This window comes from Myotis davidii, unplaced genomic scaffold (assembly GCF_000327345.1).
Source record: "Myotis davidii unplaced genomic scaffold, ASM32734v1 scaffold217, whole genome shotgun sequence".
Taxonomy (NCBI): domain Eukaryota; kingdom Metazoa; phylum Chordata; class Mammalia; order Chiroptera; family Vespertilionidae; genus Myotis; species Myotis davidii.
Genome location: NW_006290034.1, coordinates 11,677,909 through 11,692,739, shown reverse-complemented (window position 1 = coordinate 11,692,739; position 14,831 = coordinate 11,677,909). Strand labels below are relative to the sequence as shown.

General features: G+C 39.5%; 1 protein-coding gene across 1 annotated transcript in view; it reads right to left on the bottom strand.

Moving 5' to 3' along the window:
- The window catches only part of SPAG17 (sperm associated antigen 17), a 132,408-nt gene that overhangs the window by 18,388 nt on the left and 99,189 nt on the right, over positions 1–14,831 (bottom strand). Inside the window, exons 29-37 of the mRNA XM_015563542.1 lie at positions 12,818–13,035; positions 10,937–11,081; positions 9,206–9,363; positions 8,526–8,714; positions 6,134–6,279; positions 5,899–6,029; positions 4,123–4,250; positions 1,726–1,908; positions 687–800 (exon numbers count right to left, since the gene is read on the bottom strand). Coding sequence (XP_015419028.1) covers positions 687–800; positions 1,726–1,908; positions 4,123–4,250; positions 5,899–6,029; positions 6,134–6,279; positions 8,526–8,714; positions 9,206–9,363; positions 10,937–11,081; positions 12,818–13,035 — 1,412 coding nt within the window. The remainder of the gene's footprint in view (positions 1–686; positions 801–1,725; positions 1,909–4,122; positions 4,251–5,898; positions 6,030–6,133; positions 6,280–8,525; positions 8,715–9,205; positions 9,364–10,936; positions 11,082–12,817; positions 13,036–14,831) is intronic.

Sequence of the window (14,831 nt, the reverse complement as noted above, 5' to 3'; positions counted from 1 at the left end):
GGAAAGACTGAAAAAAAGAGAAAATTCCTTAATTATTACATTGCACACAAAATTCACTTTGTTTACAAACATTCTTATGTGATCAATTTGATCTTTTATGAAAATTACAATGAATTATTTTTAATGCTTATACAAATCTTATTTGATTTTTTAGTCAATTCGTTCACTTAACAAATTTCTAAAAATCATTTTAAGTTGTAGAAACTCCTTTTCTTCCTCCTTCCTATTTCCTTAACTAATTATTCACTGTTTCAAAGAATATCAATTTCTCTTAAGAGAATAAAACTTTTCTTTTAAGAGCCTTCAGAGTTATTTATGATTTAAAAAAGAGCCTAAAAAGACATTTGAAAAATTCAATATATAATAAGTCAGATTTCCACAGAAATAAGAAATTATAAGGAGGGAGAAAATGCTTTACAGAAATGGCAGAAACAAGCTCTTACTTATAGGATTTTGTCTTGGAGCACCTAGTGGTGGAACAACAGTAAGGACAGGGGTATGTGAACATTCTGTCTCACTATAACTAGCAGTAGAACAACAGTAAGGACAGGGGTGTGTGAACATTCTGTCTCACTATAACTAGTAGTGGAACAACAGTAAGGACAGTGGTGTGTGAACATTCTGTCTCACTATAACTAGTAGTGGAACAACAGTAAGGACAGTGGTATGTGAACATTCTGTCTCACCATAACTAGTTTGAGGAGATCTGCAGCGTTGCCTCTCTCCTCCTCAGTTCTGGAATCTTTAACTGTCATGTCCTGTAGCTCATCTTCTTTCTTTAGGATATGGTTTATATAATCCTAAATCAGCAGAATAAAATGAATCAATAGAAATCAGAAATAAGGTAGAGAGAGACACCAAACTAGTCAACATCAACTTGGAATATCACAAAGAGATTAAGAATATATAAATTCACAATGACCAGCCACCGCATTTACTGGTCAAGCAATCTAGAAAGACCCTTCTTTAATATGTTAGTAAGCAAAGATCTGAAAAGCACAAAAGCAAAGCTTTAAGGGCCATAGGACATTAGAATTGTATGAGGACTTCAGAGAGGCCCCACATCTAACTATATGCTCCACTGTCCCCACCAATAAAATGGACACAGTAATTAGATGATATTCAGAGTCCTTTCCAGGGACAACCTTTATGGTTCTATCTTTGAATGTAAGTTGCTTAGGCATGCCTTTGCTTCCAAGAGGAGCATACTTGACTTTCTCCATAAATATTTGATCTTTTCGCACAAATAATTGTCCCCTGTTCTATGTCAGGTACTGGAGAACCAAATCTCAGAACATACGATCCTTGTTCTGAGATTTAACATACTAGACAGTGAGATGTTACAGATGCTTATACAATTAATTAAATATTTAAAAATTCTCAGGCCATTTCCAAAAACCAACAGTAGTTTTCTTTCAGACAAATTTCAGATTAATATGCAGTTCTACCTTTTTCCAGAGGTCACTAGGCTAGTTTTCCACATAATGAGAAGTGAGGACTCTATATAACCATCATATATAAAAGTTACTTATCTTCTCAGTGTCTTTGGGATCTCAATACTTCTTACACCTTATGGGACTCATTTAGCATTTTATACCTCTCAATGTCCTCCCCTCTGGAAGATTGACACTCATCTGTTACATTAATTCAGGTTCCTCGGCAAACCAAGGGGAATGATTGCCCTGTTCTTGATTCTTTTGGGGCAGGTTACTTGGATTCCATTACCTTAAGGGAAATCTGTAGCTTCAGTTTCACCTCATTCTTTATGATCTCGTGCTGGATGAACTGGCGTATCTGTAGCACATTGGGGCTCTTGACTACAGGGGCGGGGGTGCTCACTAGCTGTTTGGCCTCAATGTTAAGGCCCTTCCAAAGCTGAGTGCCAAACGGAGGTCCTGGAGTTTTTTTCTATTAACAAAACAAAACAAAACAACCACACAAGAAATCAACATTTTTAAAAAACTGAGTTCTTATTATTTAAATACTATGCTAGAAACCACTGTTAGGGAATACATAGGCAAAAAAGGTAAATAAATAAAATATCATTGTTCACAAAAAGTTTCACAAGTATAAGAAAACTTGATAACAAAATTGGGCAAGTTTTCCTCTTTATATGTGTTACTGAGAATCTGCATATTTTAAAATCCTGTTGCATCATGTCCTGTGGATGGCACTTAGGGGAGTGCCAAGCAGTGCTGTGTCATGGCAACGTGGCTACAGCCTAGCTTAGGCCAAATGCATGAGACTATCCTTTGATACCCACAGGTAGCCAAAGACACTTGGAATAAAACAATCTTTAACTTTCTGGTTCCATGAATATGTTGACTTAATGAGAGAAACCATCTACAGACCTGAGTGGTCTTTGAGCTCACTCTAGAATAAGCATGAATCTTTGAGGATCGCTTGAGCAGAAATGTCTGCCTTAGAGTGGACTCTCATCTCTATGCTATCCTCTGTTTTCAGGAGTTGTGTGGTTTGATGCCCTATGCCCCGCAGTGTGTCTGATGTGCTCCCTTTTAAATTGCTATTCAGTGTCCACTGCCTGGTCAGTGATAACCACTCAGCGTCTTGCCTGGGTTGGGCAACTCCCACCGTGTGTAGTCATAGCTACAGGAGTTGCAGAGGAAGAGACTGAACTGCTTTCATTCATTTCAGATGTCGCATATTATTTGTCATAATGCAGTACTTCCAACTTGGATATATAGCCTTAGTGAGCCATTTGGTGTGTCCTTTCATTTTTTAGATAAGGAAGTAAAGGTCCAGTGTGACTTGTCCCAAATCCCACATTAATAATTGGTAGAGTCAGGACTAGAATTCAGATCATCTTTATTCACCATGTTGATTATAGTCACCAAAATAAAATATAGAGCTAGGAGATCACTGTCAGCGGTTCTCAACCTATGGGTCGCGACCCCTGAAAATACATCCTGCATATCAGGTATTTACATTACGATTCATAACAGTAGCAAAATTACAGTTATGGTAACAACAAAAATAATTTTACGGTTGGAGGTCACCACAACATGAGGAACTGTATTAACGGGTCGCGGCATTAGGAAAGTTGAGTACCACTGTGGCTTAATTTTTCAATATTTTATGCCCCTGCTATTACAAAATTATTCAGGAAAGCAAAAATCATCATACCTCAAAACATTATCCTCTTCACTTAACACTAGTATCTCTCTCTGATCATCTTATCAATACCTTCACTGACTTAATAATTTAACACCTGACAATAAGCTGGACATATTACTTAAACTGCTTGCAAGATGAAATGGAAAGTCTTGTGAGATTCAGGACTTCAAGGTTCTCACTCCAGATATTTTCTTTCATTCTTAAAAAAACTTTAGGTGGGGGCTTTTCTACTGTGACCTAATTACAATATTTATTTTTTAACATTATAGTTTAAATCCCTGTGTATAATCCTTCACATTTTTCTTGTGAATTTAATTTATGAATTAATAAGGTAAGAAAAAATTGTGAGTTAAAACTAACAAATAAGGAACCAGTGGAGAGAAGATTTCTGTATTGCATATCAGTAATTCCATGACAGCAGAACTGTAACATGGGTTACTCAGAGCAGATATTTTTATATCATGAGAAGATGTTCAAGCCTTCAATGTAGGGTAAAAGAAATAAAACAGATTAGCTGGTCAGGTGTATCTAAATCTACAGTGTCAAAGTCTTCAAATATACCTCATATTCACTTAAGCCTCTTGATGACCTGAAATGAACTATAAAATAGAAATACATGAAATTAGGGCTAAAACTGCAGAACACTAGGAGGAATTATTTGTTAAGAACACACACTATTGCCCTAACTGGTTTGGCTCAGTGGATAGAGCGTCAAACTGCGGACTGAAGGGTGCCCGGTTCGATTCCGGTCAAGGGCATGTATCTTGGTTGTGGGCACATTCCCAGTAGAGGGTGTGCAGGGGGCAGCTGATCTATGTTTCTCTCTCATCGATGTTTCTAACTCTCTATCCCTGTTCCTTCCTCTCTGTAAAAAATCAATAAAATATTTTTTTAAAAAGAATGGATATATGTGAGAAGACCTGAGACTCTGGTTCATTTATAGATGGATATGCAAATTTAGTGACTTTTCAGCCAGAAAAGTTATACCTCTACTGGGGGAAATGTCTCCCATGTCCTCGACTGGAGATTCGGAGGAACAATTGTATCGAGCTCTTTCTTCATCAGCCATGGCGATGCTTCACAAAAAGGGCGAAGGACAGTGATGCTGAGGGCACCTTGTTGAAGGAGAGTCATCAGAGGGTCACTTTTCTATGAAAAATATTCTGAAAATTTCAATGGGCATTCACTAAATTCAACCACTATTTGATAAGTGAGACACAACAACGATGCTTAAGGGCCTTAAGATCTCAAAAGAAAGGTGGCTTTTAGTCACTGCAACACCTACAGACTGGATTTAGATGACCTGAAAGTACTCATTGTCCTTCAAAACTCACATCCACGTCCTATCCATCCCACCACTAAACATTTCTGGAGTTCAGCACTTCTTCCCTCTCCACTGTCCCTCCTTAGATCATTCGCCTCCGAGAGATCCTATTTGGGATTGCAGCAAGGACTAGCTTTTCTGCCCATATCTACTTGGCGAGTGAACCTTCCCCAGCAGTCAAGGTGACTGATTACCTTAAGCCATGATTTCAGCTATTCATTGACTTACCATTGCTCACAGGATAAAACTGAGTCTTTTTTAATATTTTCTCACCCCTGCCTCACCCTGCACCATTCTTCCTTTCTGAGCTTCAGGTACTACAGTCTTTCCCCTATTTTCTCCAGTGTTTTATGCTTCCTGCTTTGTATTCTCTCTTCTAAGATAGCTTTCCCTCCCATCTTAATGAACTCCTACATATCCGCCAGCTGTTGGTTCCAGTGTCTTCAGGGAAGCCTTCCATACTCTCTTAGCTCACCACTGTATCCCTAATACCCAACCAGTGTTTGGTGCATGGTGGGTTACCAAGTAGGTGCTAGTTAAATGCAATTTGAATTCTTGTTCTCACACAGTTTCATACATGCACTGTACAACCAGTGAGAGCACCCCACTCTCCACATTCACAAAGAGCATGTGCACTGATACTATGTTAAGCGCCCAGCCTGTTTTGTCTTCCAGACTGAAAGTATAGTATCAGTCACTGGTGACTGACATGACGCTCAATGTGATACACTAAAAGATCTAACTGCACACAGATGCAGGTATATTTATAAATAAGCACAAAATATATCCTACCAACCAGAGAAAAAATTAAAACACACACACATACACTTAGACTAGAACATTAGTTTGGTACACAGATAAAATGCAAGTTTATATCTATGTTTAAATACACATATTACATACATAGATGATTCAAACTTAATGCAATATGTGTCTCTAATCTTTACTCACAGACTTTTTTTGAAATTGAAAGTAATATAAATGTCCAATGAATACATGACAAAACATATTTCAAGTTGGCTTTCTAACTCACACATCAAATGTACTTTCTCTTTTTATTCTATTAAATTCATTAAGGTAACACTGTCAAAATGACAGAAAATTAACTTACAGGGGATATCATACTTTTCTTTTTTTTCTACCAAGATTAAACAAACACATAAATAGGAACCTAGGTACATACATAACATACTTAAACACAGATACAAATCTGCATATGGGTAGGAGAGTGACTCCTCCACAGTTTACATAGGTTGATGCTCAGATAAATCTTGGTCTGAGCACAAATAACTATATATATAGGTTGACACAGTCAGGTAAAAAGTAGAATTGAAAAGTGAGCAAAGGGAAAAAGTAGAGACGACCTGGGCGTGGACTGGATAGGAAAGGTGAGAGTTTGGGAAGGGACACAGTGAGCTCCAGCCTGGTAGGCTTCCTACCTGGCTGCTCCTGCACTGGCTCTTGAAGAACTACGGTAGTTGGTTCTCCGTATGCCAAGGACAGGTACTCTTCAATGTCACTGTCTCGAAGAAGTTCCACTCCTGATCCATCGGCATAGACAACAAAAAACCTATTTGAAGAAATAAAAATTGAATCACTTGACGTATTCAGTTAAAATGCCCCTTGAACTCCAAATTAAAAATAAAAGTCCTGGTATTATTTTTATCGTATTACCTGGGGACATGTTCACCAAAGATTTGCAGATGATTCTTATGAAGGTGAGCAGATGATAAATTATCATAGCCTTCTGGACTTGCATCTAAATGATCTTCCAAATTGATTTCAGGTAGCCTAGTTGATACGCTACCATCAGCCATGACCTAAGGGACAAAGTATATTAGCAACTGAAAGAAAAAATGCCATAAAGCTTACATTTCTGCTGATCACACTTGAGAAGTAGATGATTTTTTGTATTCTCAGAAAATCAGGTATTTTTACTTATTTATAAGGTATTTCTCACTAAGTAGAGAGATTGCATAAAATTGAAACCTAATAGCACATGTTCACTCACAAACCACACCTAGACTGTGAAAACAAATTAGAAAAACTAGAAATCCCCTGAAGAAGGTGACTAGGAAGGCAGAGGTCTCCAAACCTTCTGAGGATCTGTTCAAGGAACTGGGATTTAAACATGGAGGAAAGGCTGGTCATGTGCTAGTTGTCTTGAAAGATTGAAAGAGTGACAGCATGGAAGAGGTTTATATTCTGCGACTCGAAGCACAGAATTCGGATGCATGGAGAGAGTACGTAGGGAAACAGATTGAGTATAAATATGAGAGGAAACATGCTAGCCCTCACTACTGTCTAGATATGGCTTGGGTTTTTCCAGGAAGCAGTGCAGTCCAGGCTGAAAGACCACCATAGAGGATGGCCAAGAAGAGCATCAACGCCTAGAAGAATGCTTGGCCTGGATAACCCATGTGTTCAACCTAGAAGGGCTGGGCTTTCAATTTAAATTCATTGTAAATTTAAATTTGTTAGGAGCCTAAATTCATGCTGTGAAGAGCTTTATTTGCTTAGTACAAAAAAAAAACAAAACAAAAAAAACCAAGCTGGATCACGGCTTGTCTGAATAACAAAACAAAGTTAGGGACCCTGTGGTATGGTTCCAATCTAAAATAACTGCACCACCAACACACAAAATTCCACTCTTGGGTGAGGAGTGAAAAAAAAAAAAAGATAAATGCCTAAAGGAGGGGTTGACAAACCTTCTTCCACCGCCCCCGCCCCCAAAGGCCAGATAGTAAATAGTTTAAAGTTAGTGGGCCCTAGAACCTATGTTGTAACTACTCAACTCTACCCTTCCATGACCAGCAGCCATGGACCAGTAAGCATCACTGTGTTCTAGTAAAACTTTATATAACGACTAGAGGTCTGGTGCAGGAATTTGTGCATGGGTGGGGTCCCTCCGCCTGGCTGGGGATTGTGGCTGATCAGGGCCCTTTCACCTAGTCCCACTTGGGGTTGATCGGGTCTAGCCTGCTGGGGGGAAGGACCATGGGAAGTTGGCTGTGGGAGCGCACTGACCACCAGGGGATAGCTCCTGCATTGAGTATCTGCCCCTGGTGGTCAGTGTGTGTCATGTGACTGGTCAACCAGTCTTAACAGTCACTTAGGCATAGATAGATAGATAGATAGATAGATAGATAGATAGATAGATAGATATAGATAGATACTGAAATTTCTATTTCCTGTCATTTTTTAAAATATATTTCTTTATTGATTTCAGAGAGAAGGAGAAGGAGAGATAGATAGAAACATCAATGATGAGAGAGAATCATTGATTGGCTGCCTCCTGCACACCCCCTACTGGGGAACAATCCTGCAACCCAGGCATATGCCCTTGGCCGGAATTGAAACTGGGACCCTTCAGTCCACAGGCCAATGCTCTATCCACTGAGCCAAGCCAGCTAGGGCTTTCCTGTCATTTTTATGTGTCAAGAAACATTATTCTCCTTTTGATGTTTTCCTAACCACTAAAAAATATAAAAACAATTTTTAGCTCATACAAACAAATGGCCAGGGTTTGCCAAAGCCTGGCCTAGAGGTAAGAGGGTAGTTGTGCTTTTGAGGGACAGAGAAACAGAAGGTAGAGTTCTGTCCGAGTAGCTAAACTCCACTTCAGGCTCCCTCCCACCCCCCCGCCTCCCTATCTTCATCCCCACAGAACCCTCATTAACTGAAATTCTCACCGTGGATTCTCTGCCTGCTGTCCATGCATTTGCTCTTACTTTACCCTGGACACAGACCACTCTTCCACCATTCCTTTGTGTTGGCATTATTTATAGATGTTTAGTTTTTTCCACTGTTTCATCCACTGTGTTCTAATTAATTACTTGGCTTTAGCATTTCTACCATTCCAATAGCTGGGCTTTCTATTCCCTACGCAAGTACACTTGATAATCAAAGATACTGATATTCGCTACCACTTGCCCAAAGTATTGGCAGTTAGTAGATAAATTACTCTAAAGCTGCTAAGGTAAAAAGCTACGTGGAGGCTCTCTCATGTGAAATAGCTGAAAAGCAAAGCCATAGCCTCTCTTTCCAAACTAATGATACATTTTACCTCAAAGGTGTTTCCCTCTGGGTCCAGGACCTGACAGATAACCTCTGAGGTGTGCTTCATGATGTACGTGCTAGCTCTCAGCTGCTCACGGTTTTGGAAAGGGTAGTATATATCACTGCTTGATTCATGGCAATATATAGCTGAACAATCCCTATCGATATAGAGACAGCCTGTGTTTGGCGGTAACACCTGGAAGGGTATCAGAAAGAGAGAAATTATTTAAAATTTCTTAATCAAATTAAGGAATTTGGAGAATCATTTTTGGACAAAAATTATTCACAGATCTCTGCCACAAACTGTATTTCCAGGAAGAAAATCTGAGAATTTATGATTTGGGAAGGACTACCTGATAAGGAGGTACACTGAATAATTAGCATCTAATTTGTCCCAAGTCCTCATATTTCATCTACTTACTTCACTATTTCTTTCGAGTAATTGCTGTACTTTCTTATTTCAGATGTTTAATATAAAATAATAAAAACATTTTAACTGAAGCAAAAACACGTGGCCCTATTTAAACTGTTGAACCCTTCATGATCTTGGGCAGGAGTCATCTTCAAGAGGGTCCACATGGCCGGTATGCTCACTGCCCTGGTTCAGTGGGTTTTCTTAGTTGAATGGACATTTACCTTTGGCACTCCTTTTCCTCCTCCCAATGCCACTTCTCCCCCAAGACCTACCTGGTATGTTCCCTGTGGCTTTGCAATAACAGATGTCCCATCCCCAAAGGTGGCACAGCATCTACTGTCCTCGCAGTTGGTGATGACAGTGGCATAGTGTGAACTTTCTATCCGCATGCACTTCACCTGCCTAGTGGCAGTCACCTGAGGACCTTCATCTGCGGGCAAATGCATGGCAAGCAGATCTGAGAGCATGCACACATCGGAAACATGCTGCTTGCTAATTTTGCTCCTGTCTCCTGGCTGCCTGGACTGGAAGTTGAGACCGAGTGCTGAGAGCTCACTCCACAAGGCAGGAGTGCCCAGGTTCTCCCTGGCAACATAGAGCAATAATCCCAGAGGATCTTTTCAGACTTGGTGTAGTGTGCTGTTTAATTCTCACTACTCTTTTTACTTTGAAAAATTGAAAACATCCGGAAAAGCATAACTACTCAATCAACATTTGCATTTGTTAATATCCTGCTATATTTGCTTCAACATTTTTAATATGTACATAAGAATTTATTCTCAGTTTATTCCCTTCTCTTGCAATCCATTTGTATACTTTTATATAAAGACCCGATGCACGAAGATTCGTGCAAGAATGGGCCTTCCTTCCCCTGGCTGCCGGCACTGCCTTCACTCTGGCCAGAGCCGCCTTTCTGCCTTCCCACACTGCCCCTGGCCACTTGACGCCTGTGTATGCAAATTAACCCACCATCTTTGTTTGGTTAATTTGCATACTCACTCCTGATCGGCTGTTGGGCAAGGTACAGTCAATTTGCGTATTTTCCTTTTATTAGTGTAGATGCGTACCAAAACAATGTATAATATTTTGTGTGCTTTAAATTTGCATGTTATATATTACTCTGTATCATTCTGCAACTGCTTTTCTCAGCCTTGTTTTGAGACCTTTAGCCATTTTGATATACTTATTTGTGTGTACATGTACATTGTGTGTGCACTTCTTTCCTTTCAGCTGCTATATAGTATTCCTTTGTAAGTATATACCACATGTTATTTTTCTGTTCTGCTGTTGATGGACATTCATGCTTTCCAATATTTTAATATTATCCTCAGTGTTGTAAATAGCACCCCTGCACCTATTTCCTTGTATAAATGCATAAGAGTGTTTTTCTATATCTACCCAGGTATGGAGTTAGTGAATCCTATGATAGGTACCTTTACAATTTCCTAGATATTTTTAAATTGCTCTCCCAATTGACTCTTAATTATCACTCTGTCTAGTGGGGCATAAAGACTCCGCTTTTCCCACTCACTTGCCAATTTCATTGCACTTAATTTGGCAATGAAGCATTAATGCATGAAATAAACTCTGGAATTAAAGAAAAGGAAGTCAGGTAATAATTTTTCTCTAAAAATCTTGTTCAGATTTAGGTTAGGAAGGCTGGTAGGCGTTTAGAATCTTTGAACAGGTGCCAGTTGCTTAGCAGCTGCAGCTGGCCTGAGGGATGCTTGAAATTGAAGGGGGGGCCTAGCTGAGTTCACCTATTTATTCAAATTTGATTCCTTAAAGATCTAAGAAATTAAGTCTGAGAGCTAATGTCCAGGACAGTTGAGTCATGATTTTTAACTTTTAGTTGCCACCATAGCAGACTATAGGTTTTTGGGAATGAAAATGGAAAAGCCACTATTACTACCCATGAGCCAACTAGAGTTGCTATCTCTCTGCCTATCAAATTCTAGAGACTTATAAAATAATGTCACATACTTGAAAAAAAAAAAGCATACTTATTTCTTGATCACTCAAACGAATAAAATTATCTTCATAAACTTGGTAAAAGGTTGTGATTCTGGTCCCATCAGCATGGTCCACTATCCGCGTGCCATCCTGCTTCTCCACGATGATTGCTTTGTCCTCCCGAGTGGTCATAACCTGGACACAAAGGCAGGGCATTTCGTTTGGTCAGTGGCCAATCCCAAGTGCACTCATTTTCACACCCTGGGGAATACCATCAACGCCTGGTTATATATTTATAAGTGGAAGCTTTATCTTATCTACTTGGTCTGACCTTTACAACAAACCTGGAAGGCAGAACATTTAGGTTGAGTAGAGGTTAAGATACTTGCTCAAGGTCACCCGGCAAGTGCCAGGGCTGCTGCTGGATTAAGGCCTTCTGACTTCAAAACTGATGCTCCTTTCATGGTCACATATTTGTGAGTGAAAATTTAACATCAGGACTGGCCTGATCCTGGTCTGGCTGGGGAAATGTCCCCAGGTCATGTTTCCTTGGAAATTAAAGATTGAAGGTGAGTGTGGCTTGCTGAACCTGTCATGCATGTTATGTGGGTTGTTTCGTGTCATCAGAATAGAACATGAGGATTGGTGGGGGCAGGGGCTGAGGCTTCTCTGAGCCAGGTTGGTCCGTACCCTCACATACTCCTGTGGGTGGCTGCGCAGTGATGTGCGGGCCTGAGGGTAGCAGAAGGAGTGTCTGTAGCTGGTGGCTGGGCCTCCCAGCTGGATGAGGCTGCTGCATTGACCACACTGATATCCTTCCCTAAAGCTGAGGAAATGCAGTTGAGATGAATGCCAATTGTGTTCTGGTAGTTTGATTGTCAGTTTTAAACCATAATCTCTTCTGTTCTAGTGGATAATGTAAGTCATCTCAACAGCAAGCAGACATTTTGCTTTGACCAGCAGCACATGGTTGTAAACGGATAGGAAGTCCACAAACCAGAGATAAGACACCTAGGAAATTCTTCGTCTTGTTTAGACTCAGAGGGTGTTGCAAAGCTCCACATAAGGTGTCAGAGGACTATCTGAGGGATAGAAGGAGCCCAGTGTTCAGTCACCAATGATTGTTCTAATCCTGGCTCTCTCACTTCCGGGATGCATGCTCTTGACCATATTATGTAACTTGCTGAGACTCAATTTCCTCATCTGTGCACCAATATTCATTGGTGTAAGGACTAATGAGATAGTGTTTGCAAAATCCCTAACAAAAAGTCCTGCATATAGAAGGTGCTATTTATTATTCATGTGAGGAATTTCAATTTCACATCCTAAATAAAACCATTATTTTCTATATCACTCATAAGGTACCTATTTTTATGCTACAAATGAAATGTTTTGTACAGTTATTCTGTGGTGTCTTGAATTTTTTAATGTGAGAATTTTCTTAAATATATTAAGTTCTTTGAAATCAACGTTCATGAACAGATTCCTACCACTCACATCAGGTGCAAACAAAGAATTAAGAATAAGACATAGGCCCTTATTTCTATGAGGTAAGACATATACACAAATGCATTCAACATAAGGAAATAATGACATTACTAATCATATGTCTTAAGAGTGGTATAGAAAATTCATTACCTGTCTCCATTTCAAAAATTAGTATTTTATGATGATGTTCTATGCTGGTTAAATAAACGGCAAAATGTTTTAGATTTGGGGAGAAAGATCCATCTATTCATCCATTCATTCTTCCTTCCATCCATCCACCCATCCATCCACATACTCACCCACCCACCCACTCACCAACCTACCCACTATTAACTATTTAAAAAATTGTTATTGAAAATTTACTCTTTTCAGGCACTGTTCTATGTGTTGTTTCAAAATTCTCATGATTTAGGTAATTTTGCAATATAAACAGTTTGCCATACCGTTCCGGTGACAGGATCTGTGGCCTGAAAAGATAAAAATGGTGCTAAGTCTGCTATTTTTTTTGATCCTTTGGTGCCAATCCGATTCCCTTCAGGTGTAGTTGTAAACCAGGTGCCCACGTGAGTCTCCATTGGAGTCACTATGTGAACCGCTTCTATGGGAGGTTCATGGATTTCACTCTTGTGTAACACCGCAGACTGATTTTTGTGACTTTTTCCTGCAGAAGTTTAAGTAAAATCAAACACAACAATATAACTATAATGTCGATTATATGAATCATTCATTGTTTAGTTCAGTATAAAAGACATTGTGACACAGAAATTCTAAGTAGTATTTCTCAATTATATTATTTCTCAAATGATGAAAATATCAGGTCATGAATATCTTAATCTTGATACTTGAACTTTGGCTGGGTTCTTGTCACCTTCCTCCAAATATACACATGCATATATACAATTCACTCTCTATGACATCATACGTATTCTAGCCCATTTCTGCACACTTCGAGTTTTGTTTAAATCTTCTGGATCACACTTTCCAATTTCAAACTCGTGAGGGCAGTATCTAAGATGAATGGAACAGGATCCTGAACAAAATGCAGAGGAAAGGCTTTGAATGTGCCAGGGGTCAGGATAGGGGCGGTCCTTTCATGACAGGTGTTTAGGAAGCACTTGGTAAAATACAACCTCTAATCATGGATGCATCTAAGAAAGCAACCCAATTTAAAAATGGGCAAGATATATCAATAGACACCTCACTGAAGACAATATATGGTTAGTAAATAAGCATATCATTAGGGATTAAAATTAAAACAACAATGAAATATCACTACAGACCAATTAGAATGGGTAAAATCCAAAAAACTGACACCACCAAATGCTGATAAGAAAGTGGGGCAACAGGAACTCTCAAACATTGCTGGTGGGGATGTAAAAATGATATAGCCACTTTGGAAGACAGTCTGGCAGTTTCTTACAAAGCTAAACATATACGGAATATGCTCCTAGGTATTTATATAAATGACTGAAAATATCCTGTATAATAAAAGGCTAATATGCAAATTGTCCCTCTTGACAGGGAGTTTGACCAGGGGGAGGGGCTGGCTGGCCCTACCTCCAGGACCCCCCCCCCCTGCAATCGGGGGCAGTGCTGGCCAGCCAAATGACTGTGGCCCGTCCCCCTGGAAGGTCCTACCCCCAATCTAAATCCCCCACACCGATCAGGGCCGGCTGGCCAGACCCTACCCATGCATGAATTCATGTACTGGGCCTCTATTGTTCATATAAAAACCTGCATGCAAATGTGTAAAAGCAGCTTCATCCCAATTGCCAAAACACTGGACACCACCAATCCAGAGTAGGGCAAAAGGAGGCATACAGCTGTGAGTACATGAAACACAGAGTTTATTCTTATGGCATTACTTATTAGTTACTGAATTATTTTCCATATGAACAACTGTGAACTTACTTTTGTGTCACCCTAGATATCCATCAAAACGTGAATGGATAAAAAAAATTTTGCATCTATATAACAGACTGTTATTCTGTTAATTAAAACAAATGAACTTTCACGCCATGAAAAGTCCAGAAGGAATCTTAAATGTATGTTACTAACTGAAATAAGCCAATCTGAAAAGGTTACATACGGATTCCAACTATATGGGTTGTAGAAAATGTAAAACTACAGAGACATTGAAAAGATCAGTGGTTGTGAGGAATGGTTCAGGTTGGAGGAGAAGAGAAGGATGAGTAAGTGCAGGAGAGGGGATTTTCAGGGTGATGAAACTTACTGTGTGCCCTCTAATGGTGGATTCATGGCTTTATTCTTTGTGAAACCTCATAGAACTGTACAAAAAGCGAACTTTACTGTAAACTACGGACCTGAGTTCATAATAATGTATCAATACTGGTTCATCAATTGTAACAAATGTACTATACTTTCAAGATCTTAAAAATAGGGAAAATTGAGAGGCAGGAAGAGAGGAAGTATATGGAACTCCCTGTACTGTGCTTT